We start from the raw sequence: 19,162 nt of genomic DNA on the forward strand, positions 1-19,162 counted from the left end.
ACAATGTATTTAATTTTCATAACATTCAATTATACACAGATTTAAGGCCTCACAGAGATAAAAAGTCATGTTTAGAACAAGTTTTCCTTAGAGAAAAACCCTGTTACAACACTGAAATATTTCCATGAACATGACCAGCAGATGGCAACAATGGCTGTGTACAGAGCCCCCAATACAGTACACCAAAACCCACACGAACACCACATTCAGCTCTTAGTAATGTCTAATACACTTTCCACACACACTTTATAAGTGTGTCAAATTTACTAATATTGTAGAAGAGGTTCAGAAAATACAGCAGCCGGGAGGTATTTCAGTGCTCTCTACTCTCACTTGAAAAGTTACCAGACAACATCCAAGTAACAGTTCCATTATTGCTCCCCAACAGACATATCAAGCATTGTAGTGTTTCCACTGCTTTCTCAAAGACACTTGGATTAATTATCAATGCAACTTTAAACAAGGCTAGACCACCACCCACCTGAACCATATCACTGAGCAAGTCCACATTCTTGAATACTGTCAGCCAAAACTCAGGGATTCCTTTAGGGTCTTCTTTTTCTTCGTCTTTTTTTTCTTCCTCGAGCTTAGCTTTCTCTTTCATCTCCTCCTTGAGAAAATAAAAATATTTGGGTTCCTTAATTTTAAGAGTGCCCAGAAGGTTCATCAGTTCTTTGCTGATACCAGTATGATTAAGTGTCATGTAGATGCTTTAAGCAATCATTAATAATTAGCATCATTATTAACAGTAATTACAAACCTTTTTTTTTTTAAAACTTCAGCTTATTGAATCTTGTTTCATGCTAAACAAGCTTGTGATATTGAAGAGAACCAATTAAGATACTTACTGAAATTTCTTCATCAGCATCTGCTTTCCATTCACATTCTTCCTCTGTGGGTTCATAAATGGCATTGATGATTTCACTTCTCTGGAAGATTAAACCAAAAATATTTTCAAATTTCCTAGTCATTGCAATCAGCAATGCCCTAAACAATAAATTCCTAACCCTAAATTACACAACTAGTAATACATTAACTACTTATCAAAACCTTTTCTTCTGGCTCTAGAGCATAGATTCAGCAGTTCATTCAGAGGTTTTCAACACACTAAAATAAACACCAAAGTCCCAAAAAAGTTACAGTATCACCTGACATCTGCTCAATTAAAATGAGGTCTGATATACTGAAGGCATTTTGGTAACTACAGAACAGACTCAACTTTTCGCTGTCAATCTCAGTTGACATTCACTTGGATGGCAAAATTGTATCAATCGAATTGAAGGGGCACACATAAGACCAAAGTAATTCAGAGCATGAGTAAGTTTTCTGGATTTTATATTCCCTTGTATTTTAGATGAAGCTTTAAGGTACAAATCAGAGTAGCATTACCTTGTCAAATAAGGGCTGATAGAGAGCAGCATACTTTCTTTCCAGCTCATGCACTTCCTCATAGAACTTTGCTTCTATCTGTGCACACTGAACTTGAAGGTTCTTGAGAGCATTCACACGTCTTTTAACAACTTTAGGCAAGCTGAAAAATTCAGTGACAGAACTGTTACTAACACTGCATTTTAAACACATATTGATCTCTCCTTAAACAGACCCTTTGCAAGTTAACCAACTTGTACTGCAACACATTTTACACTCTATTTTAAGCTTCAGAAAGTTTAAATAAAAGCTGCAACCAACTTCACCAACAAGATTGAAATCCTTAGCACAATCTCTCAAACTGAGGCTCAACCACAGTTAGAACTAGAGTATTCCAAACACCTGGGTAAATCATGAGAGAAAGATGTGCAATAAATCTTCATCCTAAAAACAAGCTCTGCATTATCAATGAATAACAAAGTAAAATCACTGAATACAATTAAGAGCGATCTCACCATTAGTTTGCTTGGTTTTATGAAGAAGTTCAAGACAATTGAGTTATTCTTTGTTAAGAAGTTTAATCTTCAAAATTTGCTGCTTTGTTTCACTGAGCACAGCAGCTGGTAGCACTTTCAAACACACTGCCTGACCCCAAGTGAGCCAGAACTGGTTTGCTAAATGAGCCACTGTACTACAAATGTGTAAAAGGAAAGCGATTACCACATGCCTCATAAATGAAGATCAGCTAAGGAAAATTTTGGCAAGAATCTATAGCAAGTTTTGATACATGAAAAAACCACATGAAGTACTGCTGCAAACAGAATAAAGAGACTGTATTAGAGGCATCAGGCCTTCAAGTAGCTGGCTATAGTTTAAATAACTGATGTTTCATGACAAGGCAAAGCTACAAAAGAGACTCCAAGGAGCAGAAAAGTGTCCTACGAAGTGTGCCATACTGTAACTGCAGAGGAAAACATCAACCACTGTAAACATTGGTATTCTTTTCTTCATGAAACCTAAACAACATCTCTTCCTTTTTGAGAAGCACTACAGACAGACTATATTAGTTTTTCTGCTATCTGAGCAGCACAGTGGTTTATGACCACTAATACCATAGACAACACCATTCAGAAAGCAAAAGAACCATTTTAACACTGCTAAAGCTAAACAAATGCTGTACCTTTCTATATATCCTGCAGATGTTCCTACCAGACCATCAAGTCTTTCCTGAAGGGCTGCAAGGATCTGAGGATTCTGCATCATCTGCACAGTCAACTGCCGAGCTAAATTAATAAAGAAAGTTATGTAAGCATAAAGTGCATCTTTTGGACCAATCTTGTAAGAAAGAATTGTGCACAAAAGAATTAGATAAGCAAGAATGACAGATGAAGAAGAACTGTTTAAAACTGTGTCAAGTTTCCCTACTACCAAAATTTGTTTCTGAGGTATAAAATCCAATTTCCCTCCGGGATTCCTACAGTATAATTTCCCCTCTCATTCTCACCTATAATAGCTGGAAAATGACTGAAAATACAAATTATTCATCTCTATGTTCTTGTGGGACACTTAAATACATACCATTTAGTTACTGCATGCCATTTAATTACTTCAGCTAATGAATGTGCTCCCCAAAACTCTGCAATCCAGTTTTGAAAATACTTCTTCCAACAGATTAGCAAAGCATAACATCTTGAGCAAAATGTTCTATTTTACTGTAATTCTTCTGTTCAAGAAAACATGTAATGTAGCACTATTAGCAGTCCAAGTAATTTTATTGCAGAGATTATTAGTTATTTCTATTTTTGCTAATTGCTCTTTGGATTCCATCTGTGCCCCACACTTGAAATAAAAAGCGTGAGTAAGACCATTCAGCACTGACAAAACAAGTATTTTGATATGTACTTGTGTTTTTTGTGGAGGGGGGAATAAAAAAGGATTTATTAACTTCAAGAGTGGTAAGACTAAGCATGATTTGTTGTGTCAGTTGATCAGCAAATTACTAAACAACTAGTTAAGAAGAGATACACACACATGTATATGCACAATAATTTTTATACCCAAAGCTTTACATTTGTCAAGTTTTTAACTGTTTCCAGTTTTGAAATAGTCCAGTCATATATCCACAATAATCCTGTCTTTTCCAATTATACAAGTGATCAGCACTGCCTGAACCTGGCATTAACCATACCTAAAATGAGTAAGTACAGACAACTAATAAAAATTACACTATATGAAAAAAAAGTCCTTGCTTCAGAACTTAAATACAATTGTACATCTTAAATTGTTTTCTCATTTCCTATTATTTTTTGCAGTAAAATATTTTTAACACACTAAATAGAAAGTACATATGCTTAGAGGTTTAGAAACTCTTGGTTTCAACATTACCTTTGCTGTTGGCATCTTCACCAGTTTCTTCTTCTTCTACTTCTTCAACATCTTCCATATCCTGCTGATCAAGTTCAGACTGTTCTTTGCTATTAGAAATATTCAATAACAGCATAAATAGGTTAATTTTATAAGATACGAGCTTAGCTCAAGCTAGAGATTATGTTGCATCTTTTGATCTGTGACAAACAAGTCTTAAAAGCCAAACAAAGCCAAATTTGTCATCACAGAAGTTTCACTTTTGACAATCCCAGAACAGTTTAAAGAATTAGAAAACTCACAGAATTACAAAGTTTCCTTTTGTAAAAAGAATTTCTTTATCTCCTGTTCTTATCAACCAGTCAAAGCCTCCTTCTGCCCCACATATCTTCCTTAAGATGTGCAGGCCTTGAGAACTGTGGGAAGGATCACCTAAACTATACTTCAAATGCTGCAAAATAAGAGCACTCAAAGTATAGAAAAAACCCTACAGTGAAAACAATAGGAATGGGCAGTATCATCTGTTTTTCCCCTCCAGAATTCCAACTAACATAGGAAGTTGACTTGTGCCTTCTTCCACTTTTATATTTACTTATAATCAAGATCACAAACCCATTTATCATGAACAACATAAGTTTTTCTTCCACATGCTATAAACCTCAGGCCTTGCCACAGTGCTCAAGGTCAGTATTTAGACCCAGCCTATCCAGTAACTGAAGAGCCCAGCCATGTCAAGTACAGCACAGGACACACTTAAGAGCCTCATTAAGGTACAGATGTTACTTACTTGTCTATGTCTGCCATTCTGCTAGATTTCAAACACTAGAGGGAAAAAAAAAACAAACAAAACAACACATAAGAAATGCAGCACTAGATTTCAGTTAAATACTTTATGGTCACATGCCATAGTACTAAAAGAAACGCAAACCATGTCAACTTTATGAAACATGATAAATATATATTACAGTCTGAAGAGTGGCACATCTCCCTTGAACATTTTGAGCTCTCAGTCTAAAACATACAGAAATACTGAAAAACTTTGTTCTTGTTGAGAACCTCTAGATCTACTCACATAAATTAAAAGTACCAAGTACCAGCAAAATGCCATGTTGAGTTTCAGATTTTAGGACTGTACCAATATCACTGACTGAAAATTAGTCCTAAATATAAAATTGGAATATAACCTGAGAAAAACTGAAGCAAAAAGGGTGCTGGTAACTGCTTATTCATTTCCAGCATATGACTGCAGACAGAGCATACTTACAGCTAAATCAGTTTAAGAATGAAGAGGCCTTTTTGTGGCTTTACTTTCAATCCCAACTTTGCAAAACCAGTCCAAGTAGTTCCTCAGAATATCCACAGTATTACAACATTTTACAAAATCATTGGTTCCAGGCCATTTAACATGAATAATTCTCATGTCCTGAATGGTCATAAATTTCTTAAATCTCTCAGTATAATCATAAACATATTTTATACACAGTAACTAGAAACATTTAATATTGGGACTACTGCAAATCTTGCATACCATGGAGAATCTATGTTCTCAAACATATTATAAAATTAGTAATATTTTCTACCAGCAAAACAGTACTTGGGAGTCTAGTCTCAAAAAAGATGTTTTAGAAAACTTAGAGTCTAAGACAATACCATGCACAAGAAAACACTGTCCTGTTACTACCATCTGCCAGTAATTCAGCAAGCTCCAACTACCAGGAATAATCTGTTGGCCAAGTAAGCAAGGAAATCAATGCTTTAGAGTCTCCATTTTACCTGCTGTCCTGTAAGCTAAACAAATTCAAGTTTCTATCAGGAATTTCAACTCCTTACAATGCAATGCCTTCAACAGTAATTTTAGCAAAGTGTTGGATGAATGTCTTCCAGAAGAAGTGAAAATTGCATTTGATCTGTCCAAAGTGTAGCACAAAAACACAATCCTAGTAAGATCAGGATATTAACAGTCAATATGAAGAAACATATTAGAATCTAAACTTCAAAACTAAACACCTATATTTTATGTCAATATAATCAAAATATATTTTTTCTGGTATCATAACTACTTCCCAACAATTACATGGAAAGGAAGTATCTGATGTCCTCACTTAGGACCACAATTTTATGGTGCTAAATAAAGATCTAGAATATAATCAAAAAGATTCAATTCCCTAATACGTAGAAAAACCTGAGAACCAAGTACTTGTCCATCTGTTTCAGAAAAATAATACAGTATTTGCTAGTAACTGGAAGACAGCAGTGCTATAAAACCAAAGAACATTTAACAATTCAGTAAGAAGAATTGCAGCAATATCCTTAACTCATTCAGATTATATTTGCATGTCTCGTAATTTCAGTTTTACACGTGTAACAATTCCCTATAACAATTCCAAAGACTCTCCTTTGAATACCATTCTCAAAGATAGCATGGACTGAAGACCTACAGAAACTGAAAGCATGCTACAATTACAACTCTCAGAGGTCCCTGTTTTACTTGAGCAATGTAACAGCATTATTTTTGATGTACACAACACTGTATCCATGTAAAATAGGTAACTTTCCTTACACACTTCCTCTTAACTTTTTTTTAATGCAGGACCATTTCAAGGAGACTGATAGCATTGCTGTACAAAAGAACACAAGATGCACAGCTCACCTGCCTTTCATAATTTTTCTGCATATGCAGCACAGTGATGCTTCTTTTAGAGACCAGCATTTCCTTTCTCTGTTCTCCCTATCAAAAAAGCTTCAATTTCCATAAAACAAAAGGTAGTTCTTTCAACAAAGTGTGACCAGTGACAGCACAAACCCTGTGGTCTCTCCAAGTCAGTGGGCTAGATGAAACAGCAGCTGAAACACCTTAGAGGTTTTCTGAAAGAGACCAACCTCCACAGCTCATTTAAACACTTTTATCCTAAATTAAGATAAGATTGGCTATAAACAAATTATGCCTAAAAACTTTTAAGAAGCATCCAGCCCATCTCCAACATTTCCAATGCCTCGGAAAAAAAGCAATGATACAGTAAGAATTCCCTCAAACACTTCTGGCTTTCTATTACATTCAGAAAAAACACTGGTTCAGAAGTGCAGATATTTGACAATATCATAACAATTTTTTATTTCAGAAGCTAGTCCTCGTTTTCCCCAAAACCATGCAGGCAAGCCGACGGTATCACTCAAGCTTCTGAGATGCAATATTCAGCTCAGAGATCAGATCTAAGATTTTTCTACACGATGCAACTGTGTAGCAGAAGTTTCACAGCAGTCTTGTGCTACTGAATTCCTCACTGGGCCCTTGTTTTCACCTCTGAATAACTACTTGTCATCTTGAACTTTCATCCATTCTTTCGCTGTTCATCCTCTTTCCAAGATCACTTCTGACCATGCTAAAGGCATTCATCTTACTGCAGCACCCCGTGGGACTCCAGGGTCTGCCTCTCTCTCCTCACTGCAATGGGCAGTTATCTCCCTCTGTTTTCTGGCTCTTAAACAATCCATGCAAGCACTGTACGTTTTCAAATTATGGCCCAGTTTACTCAAAGACTTTGAATAACATTCTTCAAAGATTTTTTTCTGAAATTAAAATAGAATATATAAAGCAGCTGTCAAGTTCAGAGCATCCCTCTAGTGTATTTCTCTCCCTCATCCAATTTTTCCTATTCTCCTTGCAGCAGCCTTTTTCATGTCCCATCCTTTAATCTTCCCTCCACCTTTTTACACAACTCAGTATCAGAATATACACAGTTATAAGAGTTCTCCTGCAAACTGAGAAGATACTAGTGTCTGTCATGACAATTATCTGCCAGCTCTAGACAACTGTTCTTGAGTAAGAAGACTACAAGGCACTGCCAAGAAAACTACGCTGGCAGACATTTAAGCTAATCTGTGCAACCCACTAGCATGAAAAAGATGTAGTTGCATCACATTTTGTTTACTGTCATTTACTTAAATAACCATAAGCTTCTCTGCAAACACAGCTCTACTGGCAAAAAAAAAAAAAAAAAAACCCAAACAGAAACAAAAACACTGCAGAAAAGCACTGAGAAAATGCATTACTTAAGGGCAAACAACCTCCACTATCTCTGCTCAATGCCCAGCTCAAGGTCCTGGTCTAGTCTTCAGAGTTTCAAATACACTATATACTACAATCAATAAATACCATTAGAATACATCACTGCAGTATCTCCCCAACACTAAATATTCAAATATAGAACTCATATCACTCCACCTTCCATAAGACACAGCTGTCCTTCCCAGTTCTCACTCATAGGTGCATTTAGGTTCATCAACAGCAGCTGCATCTTGGCATGTGAGCAACAAAATCACTAGCGTCACTCCCTGAAGTAATGCCAGGGAGATACCAGTTCACCAGTTATCAATGCAGGATTATAACAAACGTGGATACATCTGGTGTATTACTTCAGGCCTCACTGTCTAGGTGATTGTTTTGGACTAACATACTGCTTGGAATCTGGACCTCCTGACTGCATGAAGAGGCTTATGAGAACAAATAAAGGGTAGTCAACATCCCTGTATAAAGCTAGCATGCAAAAAACCTTACTAGTAAAATATTTTTTTCCCTATTACTTGAACTGCTACAGCCACTAACTTTTTGAATGCAGTAGACTGCATTATGGTCAAATACAGGTGACCATAGCTGTAGGTGCCCACAGGCTTCACTTAAAATGTTTTGCTGCTCATTGTAAAAATATGCAGAAGAAAAGCAACAGTTATCTTTTCAAGGCTTGAAAGAGAATGTGTAGGAAGTTCCTGCTACAAAAAAAAGGAAAAATACAGAAAAGCAAGCTATACTGCAAGTTTCCTAAAGGTTCAAATTTAAAACCTCTTTCATACAGGTACCTTAAGCCTGCCTGCCATCACAAGAAAGCATGTTCTCTATCAAAATGGAAAGGTTAGAAGACTTAATCCAGCACCAGCTTACCCTCAGTTTTGAATCCTGCAGAATTACTAAAAATTAGCAAAAATCCACTAAAATTTAAAACTTATCAAAGCCGTGACATTTTGCTATTTTCATTAGGCTTAAAGGACACTTGGTCTTGTTAAACTGTCATGTTTCCCAAGAAATAGAGTTTGATACATGCAGAACACTCATGTGTTCATCCTCAAGTTAGTCATTAGTGAGCTTTCAGTTTTCAAGGGTTATCATTCCCTCACTAAGTGATTTTGCATAAGTGAAGATAGAAACACACTCTTAAATGTTCAGCACTTCCTGATCTTTCCTTTATCCACCCAGAAACTAATCTGAATTTGCACAGAGGAACCAGCCATGTTACAGTTAGGATGCAGGCTTTGGGGAGAAGCCTTTTCTTTTTCAGATCAGCTTTACATGTCCCAAGTAAGCACACCGCTATTAGATTACCCGGACATCCGCTCACCCTCAGGAAGACAGGTCACAGTGAGGTGAACTACAAGACAGCTGAGCCAGCAAAACATTCCTGAGACACAGTTCCTCCAGCAAAACAACAGCATTTCTGCACAAGCCCCAAGGCTGGCAAGCTGACAATACATCTCACATGTTCAGCATCTCCGAGCATACCATGCCACAAAGAGTACCCATACCCTCCCCTTCAGGAAACACCTCTTCTCTAGACAAATTGCTCACACAATTACCTCTACAAATTAAAAGAAAATTTTCAAGTTGTTTAGGAGTCACAAATGGTTTTTTTAAGTCTATCAGACCCAAACTACAGCCAAGCCTTATTATGTCGCATTTTTAAAAGAAACTATTCTTTTGTCCAAACTGATTTCCTCAGAAGTCAGTAATTGAGACCACTACAAATACAAGTCAACTTGTCCACAGAATAGCATATCAGCCTCTTCCTATCCCTGGCAAGCCTTGAGCAACTGAAAGCAATACATTAACAGAAAATACTTAAAACAAATGAGCCCTATGTGGGACTCAGAAGCTACAACATAAGGTAACAAACTAAGTGGTGGACTAAGTCAGATGTCAGTGAAGGAAAGACAGGTCTGCCTGGCAGACAGCTAGTTGTATTTAAAACATCATCAGGATTAAGTCTGGTAAACTATTTGCAATGTGTGCAGAAACCAAAGGTGTCAGACAAATGACATCATACAAGTTCAACTCTCACTAAAGACTGGGAAACTCAAGAGCGATACATTCACTGCAATGTTCTTGCCTAGAATTTAAGAACAACTTAAGTAAGATTTCTCCTTACATAATCATCATTAAATACAGAAAACAAAAATTAAAATAGTGTAGAGATCCATTAGAAAACACTCTTTGACTGCAGATGTTCCAAGTAATTGTCTGAGGTAGTTTGCTCAAAACCTCTTAACAGAAGTTTGTAACTTTAAAGAGCTCAGATGCTCTGCATAGTGATCTTAAAGGTCTTTTCCAACCTGAACAATTCTGTGAGAACTGAGTGAACTGTTTAAAAAGTGCATGGTACATGGTATATAGTTTCACACTTCAAATGCCTTGGTACTACAACCCAAAAAATGCATCACTCATTCCAAATGTGTTAGCAGAAGCTATGGTAGCAATCACTGGGTAGGAAAATTGTTATGAGAGAAAAGATCATACAGTTCTGTAGGAATTAGGAGAACATTTAGCTCTTCTTCAAAAAGAAGCAATTGAATAATGTATTGGTTAAAATATCATTTTAAAAGGGGAAAAAAGCAGAAGACAAAGTGTTTTCTTTTTACTTGTGAGACCAAATTCATGCATCCATTACCACTAGCATGAAAACTGGTCATCAAACAAGGGGATATTGTATCTGTTATCATCCTGAGGGGAGACCTCATCACTCCCTACCACAACCCAAAAAGAGACTTTAGTTGGGTGGGGAGTGGTCTCTTCTCCCAGGTTAACAAGCGTCACGATGAGAGGAAATGGCCTCAAGTTATGCCAGAGCATGTTCAGATTGGGTATCAGGAAAACTTTCTTCACTGAAAAGGTTTGCAAGCATTGAAACAAGTAGCCTAGGGAAGTGCTGCAATCACCACCCCTGGAAGAACTCAAAAGATGTGTTGATGTGGCACTTGGGGACCCCGTTAAGCAGCGAACACAGCAGTGCTGAGCTAACAGCTGGACTCAATCTTAGAGGAGGCCTTTTCAACCTAAACAATTCTATGTTTCCATGATTAACACAACAGATAAACATGTTAAACAGACTGTATCACTCATCTTAGGGGAAAAAAATAGGCCTTCTTAGCAAAGCTGAAGGTCCAAAAAACAAAACCTCCATCTCAATCAAATGAGCAGAGTCGTGCAGTACTAGAACATCAAGATACCACATCTATGTGATGAAAGACATTATCACCACTGAACTCTCCAGAGAAAATTCCTTTATTAGTGCCTCAAAGCTATTCTGTTAACAAAAGATTTCTAACTGTTAATGTAGGAACAAAAATTGACAACATTTATTTAAATTTTCAAATCTAGAATAATTAAAATTGTCTGCCCAAATACATGCACAGAAAACATGAGTATGATATAATAAAGAACACAATACTAATATAAAAGCTATTAAGTTATGCATAAAAAGATTAAGGAGCTAATGGTCAGTGGAAGCAAGGAATCCGGGTGTCTCAATACAGTAACAGAAAAGTGACACTGGACCCTTGCAGTAACTCAAATCCCTTCATTTTGACACAACTTACTTTGCTAGCACTAACTCATCCATCTCGGGCAAAAGACATGCACAGTTAACAGCAGAAATGCTAACTGGCATGGCAATATATGGGAATCTTTAGCAGAAGCTGAAGTAAGGTGAACTGACAAAGCAGAAAAGGACAAGAAATTCAGACAAGAAGCAGTGTTTCACAAAACACACTCAGAACTTCTAGCTACATACATGAGCTTATATATCTAAGATGGGAAGCATTCATATCACCACGTGAGATACATTCCTTTCATAAAGGGAACACCCAGTTTCTCTTCTGAATGATCTTCAAATCAGAAAAAGTAAACCCTGCTGGAAAAGCTTATTGTAGTTCTTCCTTAGCTATGCATAACCTCATACCCCTTTCCTTTCATCAACGTCTAAATGACAGCAAAGTTAAAAAATGTTCAAAGCATTTCTTTGTACAGTGTTAAATCTTCAGTTACAATAGTAGCAGCAGGGTCAAGAGACAGCCTGTCACAGGCTAGTACCTTTCAGAACAGCTCGGGAAAAGGGTAAAGCAAGTTTGAAGTTACTGTGAAACTGTACTGCTACATCTTGCTTACAGTAATACAGCAAAATTCAGAATCTGGCTGCAGAGAACAAAAGAACACTAAAACATGATAATGCTGAACACCAAGTAACACAATACAATTGAAACTGCTCTCTCCCCTTCAAGTGGTATTTTTTGCATTCCCTAATAACTCCTGAGGTAAAAGCATCAACTTCAGCCATTTGCCAATGCAACTATTTCACTTGCTTGCAGAGTGCTTGCAGACCTCTGAACAATACAAGTATACATGTTACAGCATGAAAACATTTTCCACATTTCAACTTAAAAGTGCTCTACATTTGTATGAGAATGCCAGTTGATGGGGAAAAGTCTAATTCTGCAAAACAAATCAGAGGGATAATATATATAAGTAATATTATTACTCAGCTATTAGTAACTGCAGTATTTGTTTTCATTCATGTGGAAACCCATTCTAAGCTTTCCTCGACTAATTTTTCAATCAGGAAATGAGTATTCAATCAACAAATATTGAACTCTTCTCTTTGTAGTATTTTTATTCCATTTTGGATAGTCTCTGTTTACTCTTTCAGCAGAAAAAAGCCTCCATACCAAGGAGATCAACTACAAAATCACAAATTAAAATCATGACAAAATTATATCTGCATGCTTGTCTATGCTACTGACCTGAGCTCCCTGATCATGTTCTAAAAATAGAGTAATTAGCACGCAATGTTGCTTTTGTTCTGAATGCCAAGATTCTGTATCAGAAAACCTAACAACTACTACACAGAACAATCTTTCATTATTAGAAAAGTAACAAGTTTAAATCCAAACCTAGAAAAAAATAACAAGGATTTTTTTTATTTTTTTTTTTTTAAACAAGTTGAGTATAGCTTTTTATGCTTTTACTTTCCATCATGGATAACGGGAAGAACAGCAGCCATCCTAGAGGGCTGAAATCTAAGTCTTTATGTATAAAGAAACTGAATTTAAATTTCCCAAAGACAGTCTTTCTCAATGCAGTTCATGTTGGTACAAGTACTGAGTTTGTTAAAAAGTGGCAAAGTAATAAAAAAATAATTGTGTTTTAACAAAGTTCTCCAGGTAGCAGGATACACTCGTAACAGCTTAAAAAAATCCAAAAAACAACTTGTGCATGCCACAACATCAAACAATGGGAAAGAGCAATAACTGGCTGCCAAGATCACCACATAATTAAACACAACCGTATTGGCAATTACATTGCTATCTGCAAAACTCACAGGCTGAAGCATTCAAGTTTTTATCCAATTTGACTTCAAAAACTTCTAAGCATCCTTACGTGAAAAGAAAGTTTAAAAACACTGAAAAATATGTACAGGTTTCAGAAGTGCGCTTTTTGCTAGAACATCTGGAATGCAATTTTAAATTCATTTACTAACCAAGAAGCCACTGAAATTCCTAAAATGTATTTAGCAACTTCTTTGTTAGCTTCTGATCAGTATTTTTTCCATGGAAACCAGGCCACTACTAAACTACCAACTTTAAAACACCCAGTTTTCAACTAAAAAGTTAGAGTGCGCTACAAAAACAGAATACAACCACAACTTTAACACATTTTGGAGGCTGTTGGGATGAGATGCTACAACTGCCACTAAAGACCCAACAGAAAAATGCCCATGGTTATGGTTTCAGCCAGTCACCTTCAAATGAATACAGGTGCCATTTAAAAAGCAATTGCAAACATGTAGTAGTGCTACAGAGAACTTGAACCATCGAACTTGAGCACTGTTTACAAAGTTGTCTTCAGAAATACTCTAGTGTAAATTTCACTCCTGGTTGCCTTTGGCACCAGTAGTGATATCGCCAAAACCCTGAAGATGGTGGTAAAAGAATTGAGAGGCTGTGTCATGAAGATCTCACCAGGTACAACATAGCAAGCATGTTTCAAAAAAGCCACCTTGCACACACAATAAACAGCATAAAGCACCATACCAGCTTACACTTAAACATTCAAAGATGAGTCATTTCCAAAATGGTAGTATCACAAATTAACAACTCCATAAAAGGCTGACTGACCCAAGTGAGGTAAAATAAATAGTATTTAATTCTAAAGTAACAAATAAAAAGATGCAATTCCAACTACTTTAGAATTCAAAGGGTCGAAAACCTGCTATGTAAAGACATATATAATGGCATGCAGCCCACTGAAGACTTCTACTCAACATGCACAAGTGGCAAGATCTAAAATGGTGGCTAAAACACACAATACAAAACATGATCATGTGCACTTCAGCAATGTATCCTTAATGAAAATACTGTATTCACTGCTCAACACTGAAAAGAGGAACTAGCTCAGCTAAGGACCCAGCAACATGAATACCTGAACAGAAGCAGTTCACATTTTATATTAATAATATTTGAGAGGAGAGCAACAAGAAATGACAAAAAATACATACATTAAAAGAACTGATTCAAACTTGGTTTCAATAGGAACTGTTTTTTTTTTTCATGTACCCTCCCTGTGTTCCTCAACTCGACTTTTCAAAATGTCAGGTTTTTAATTAGGGCCTGAACTAAACCAAAACTTTCCCTCATGGGCAAGTCATCCGACAATAAATCTGAAAGAACTGCTTCTGCTTACTTTGAAACACTGCACAATAAACAATACCTAAATAAACTAGTGGATTGAACCAACCATAGTGCAGATGGTCAGAAAAGATAACAAGCACTTATGTTTCAAACCTGGGTCTTAGAAGTCTAGGGGTTTGTTCATTCCAGATTTCAGGCACCTTCTTAGTTAAGTATCTTAACAAGAATCTCCAATACTTGTCTTATTCTAGTATCTCTCGTGTTTCGGGTAAAGGTTTCTTCATTGTTTGATATTTGGGTGGTGGTAGTGATAGTTTTTTTAAAGAATAAATGCAAAACTGTCATTACATTCAAAGCTACAGGTATATCCAAAACCACACAATTTTTGTATCTTAAATTTCCTTCCACCTTTTGAACATAAAAACCTACCAAGAAGAAACTGGTAGTACTTTGTTCTATAGTCCTCAAAGACCAGGTGAAACAGTTGATGACCAAACTGTCTATTCATTATGGTAAGTTAAGATTTAAATTGAGATATCACCATTGCAAATCACGTCTGTGCAGATGTACATTTAAGCACACAGCCCCCAGATGCATCTCTATATTCCTGTACTAAAATCTAAACAGCTTTCCATCTAGGAAAGATGTGCAGTTTAACCTTTGACAAGTAGTTCATTTAAAAGATTAATCTTTTATTAGAAAATACAAGTTCCTTCATATGTTACATTATTTATATCTTTAAGCAATTCCAGAGTATCAAAGGTAAATTAGCAAACTTTTTTTTTTTTTTTAATGCAACTTTAGTTTTAATCTGCAATATATGGTCCTGGCAAACTTAAGGTCAAAATTATGACTAAATACACAAGGCCACATCACTAATTAGGATTTTTCTGCCTGCATTTACTTTGCTGATTCAGAAAATAACAGAATCATTTAGTGTAGGAAGCCCTCAAAGCCCTCACACATTGCCTCTAAATAGCTTAATTTTTCAGAAGGTCATCAAATGAATCCCCAAGCAACTTCTGTGATGCCTTCTGGGCATGTCTGGTTTTCTAAACAAATACATTATGACACCAGACCTGCTCTCCAGATTAACAACGTTGAGTGATGAGAAAATGCACTAACCTCTCAGCTGAGTGAGAAACAGATTGAATTAGCTTTAATTATAATCACTTTTGAACACTACATTATTTACAAATGAAAACTGACCTATAAGCATTAAACCCATCATCACAACCCTTCCTTAGATTAAACACATACTTATGAAGTTCCACTCCATCATTTAGTACCCACTTCTCTAAGGAGAAGCTCGATGGAATGCAGTTTCCCAGACCAGTAGAGAAGGCCCTTCCTTCAACTGTACTAAAATAAAACCAGGATTAAAAGTCTTGTTTCTGTCTGCAAAGTTCTGTCTTCTGTGTAAATGGCTATTAGTACCCCACAAATACAAAAGCACTCCAGCTCATGGAAAATCACAGAGCTGAAGTTCCACTGAATGTATATACAGATGCAGAAAAATAAACAGACATTGAAAGAACACCTGCATCTCCATCCTCTGTAACCTATCCAATTCCTGCAGTTTCCTTTAGAGTCAGACCCTTAGTTAGAGATATGCCATGTTTGCAGGTGTTGCACAACAACCTGAAGATGAACTGCATTACAACTACATTCACAAAATGGTGAAGATACCAGAGACATGTTCATTATACCTGTTGTTCTACTGGAATAAACTGGCTTTCACCAAAGGATTGAACCAAAATTCAAAACAGAATATTCTTGATTTATTCCCCCCTAAGATTTTTCACTATTGAAATTAATATCCTCAAGCTATTTTACTCCCTGAAGAAGTACAATTTCTGCCATGATGAGTCAAGCTCTTTGTGTTACAAGAGCTTTAACTTTTAGGAGTCTAGTGAATAAACAGGTTTCTATCAAATGTACAGGGTAAGCCAAAGTTTCCACACAGATGTAGAGTTCTGTATTAGAGGTCATGGCCTCAGCCTGGAAGATCCAGGTCTCAGGGTTGTGAAAACTCTGTTAACAAAGGTTCATAACACCATACCCACAGCGCCTTGGTTTCAGTTTCGCTTGTGCACACATGCTCAAAGCTAAGCAAAAAACCACACCACCCCTTTCCAGATGTTCAGTAAGCATGTCACCATAACAAGTCCCCCACCTGCTTCCAGGACTAGTTTCTGAGTGAAGCAGGGGCTAGATGATGCACAATGATGGTGGGAGCATTACTGTGTATATGTAAACAGACAGCGCTGCACCAGACCTGGCACTTTCGGCACTTCTTGCAACACCGGGCTGGCAGCACAGATGCAGCACGGTACTTCTGCATGCTTCCAACACTCACCTCCTAGTCTTGTCAAAGTCAGAGAAAGACCAGGACTCTGAAAAACACCAATCTACCATCTGTGCACAGGACCAACACTCTACAATACTCTGTCCTCAGAAACCAAGAGTTCATTATATCCAAGATTTGTCACAAAGCACAGAAAAAGTGGAGGGCAGTAAGACTGCTAATATGTATCACTCTCACAGGACTAAGTGGGACACACACACACAAGCTCAGGTGTCAGTGGTCTGTTCTAAGCACTTAATCAATGTGTCAGGTACCCATAGCCTGAGAGGCCTCAACTTTTGTCTGGTACAGAAGCATGCAAGTCACTTAAATTTACATGTATGTATATTTTAAATGCTATCGTCCCCTTAGGGATTAATATAATTTCTGGAAACCACTCAGCCTGCTTCAAAGTATAGTGCCTCTCTCATTCTTTAAAGAGTACCATTGTAAAATGGGCACAGCAGGAAGGCTGCTAAAATGCTACTAACGTTTTTGTCAAAAACCACCTTCACCAGTTCACAGCCTTAGGCCTTAAGTATTCTCTCAAGTTTCATGTTATGACTGTAATTAAAATTATCAGGCACTATCTCCTGCCTGATTAATGTAGCATCTACCAGCAGATGTTAAAATCCCAAGAGGGGCTGAGCAGAGAAGAGTATTCGTCATATCTTGCAGACACCGTGCCCACTTCTCTTACCCTCCACAAATGAGTTACAAAATGAAATGTTAAGTGTATCTCAACAGGGCATCAAACACATACCTAACTGCAATGAGCTTGGAGATAAACTGTGGAAGGTGCTGCTGTAGCATTACTATACCAGTTGCTTGAAAAAAGGTTTGCGTTTTTTTCTGAAAGCAAATGAGGTAGGTTTTTTATTCAGTATTGAAAGCCTCACAAGTATTGGCAGTATAAGACCCCTAAACATTCAATACGGAACAGAGTATGCTTTACACGTACACAGATCTAGATAAATGCTGAACACAAGGTAATACTTCCACTTGTAGTTACAAAATCTTCCAGGTAGTTTCTCAGCCTTCCTTGGGGCCACTAATTTGGGTGATACCAGCTAACAGGCACCCAGAGAAGCGACATGTTGAACTCCCGGACACCACTTTAGCCTAAGGCAGGGCGCGGGAGCTGCCCGTCTCCTGCCCGAATCTCTGGGTCCCCCTGCCAGCAGCACAGCACAACACACCCGCGCCGCGGCTCCGCACGGGAGCGGGAACAAGGCGCGGGAGGCGGCACAAGGCCACGGCGCGCTGCCATCCGCCGCTCCCCATGTGCGCACACACCGCGCGGGCCCCCGCGCCGGACCGGCACCGAGCCCCTCCCGCGCCCGGCCGGACACTCACCCGCTCCTCCCCGCGCCGCTTTCCGGCCCCGCCGCCCTCCCGCTCCCCGTTCGCGCCGGGCGCGGCCCCGCTCGGGCGCCCACGTGTTGCGGGGCCCACCCGCCTCCCCCCAGCGCCGGCCACGCCACGGGCCCCGGCCTAGCGCGGCCCGGGCGCTCCGCGGGGCGCAGCGGAGGGACGCTCGGGAGGCGGCGAGCAGCGCTGCCCGCTGCGGGCCCGGGGGCGAGCAGCGGCGCCGCCGCCCCACGGGCCGCGCGGGGGTGGGGGTACTCGGTGTGGCACGGGCACCGCCGGCCCCCCGCGTCCCGCCAGCCGCGGGGCCCCGCTAGGCCGGGCCGGCATCCACCGCCTCCTCGCGAAGGAGCGGGGGCCCGGCGCCCCCCGCCCGCCCCCCGTGCCCCCCACACCCCCGGCCCGGGGCGGCGGCGGCTGCGGCCGCGCTCCGGCTGTACCTGCGCGGCCCGCGGGCGGCGGTGACTCAGGAGCAGCGAGGCGGAGGCGCCGCGCGGCCGGCGGTGAAAGGACCCGCGCTCCCGCCGCTCGCGCTCATATAGAATTAACGTCACCACGTAACCCCCCTCCCCCGCCGCCCGCGTCTCTTGGCAACGCGTGCGCGCGCCCTCGCGCCGCCCGCCCGCCCCGGGAGCGCGCGCCGGCCGTTGGCCGAGGGCGGTTGGGCCCGAGCGGAGGCGCGTGCGGGGCCGCCCCCGGTGCCGCCCCCGGGACTCGAGCCCGTGTCACCCCCCCGGGACTCATGCCCTTGTCACACCCCCGGGACGCCTGCCCGCTCCCGTACCCGCGCGCCCAGGGGAGCGTGCCCCTCGCCCCCTCAGCCCCAAGCCGCCGGGCGCTGCCCCGGCAGGAGGGCGCGAGGGCGGACCCGGCAGCCAGCCAGGGTGTGATGCTACCCCGACTGCTTCGGCGCTGCCTCAAGCCCGAACTCGGGGGTTTGTAAAGGCACCTGAGCGTTAACAGAAGTTACTCGGGCAGGTAAACTCC

The 19,162-nt window shown here is 39.7% G+C and overlaps 1 protein-coding gene across 4 annotated transcripts in view; it reads right to left on the bottom strand.

Annotated features, from left to right (window-relative positions):
- The window catches only part of NAP1L1 (nucleosome assembly protein 1 like 1), a 28,082-nt gene extending 9,353 nt beyond the window's left edge, over positions 1 to 18,729 (bottom strand). For 3 of the 4 annotated variants that reach the window (XM_015628610.1, XM_015628606.1, XM_015628609.1), the window contains exons 1-7: positions 18,616 to 18,729; positions 4,520 to 4,554; positions 3,754 to 3,842; positions 2,549 to 2,651; positions 1,390 to 1,531; positions 849 to 929; positions 482 to 610 (exon numbers count right to left, since the gene is read on the bottom strand). In XM_015628610.1, the coding sequence (XP_015484096.1) occupies positions 482 to 610; positions 849 to 929; positions 1,390 to 1,531; positions 2,549 to 2,651; positions 3,754 to 3,842; positions 4,520 to 4,536 (561 nt within the window). In that variant the 5' untranslated portion in view covers positions 4,537 to 4,554; positions 18,616 to 18,729. The remainder of the gene's footprint in view (positions 1 to 481; positions 611 to 848; positions 930 to 1,389; positions 1,532 to 2,548; positions 2,652 to 3,753; positions 3,843 to 4,519; positions 4,555 to 18,615) is intronic. The other variant, XM_015628607.1, reaches the window with a different exon arrangement.
- Between the last annotated feature and the right edge of the window lie 433 nt (positions 18,730 to 19,162).

This window comes from Parus major, chromosome 1A, assembly GCF_001522545.3.
Source record: "Parus major isolate Abel chromosome 1A, Parus_major1.1, whole genome shotgun sequence".
Taxonomy (NCBI): Eukaryota; Metazoa; Chordata; class Aves; order Passeriformes; family Paridae; genus Parus; species Parus major.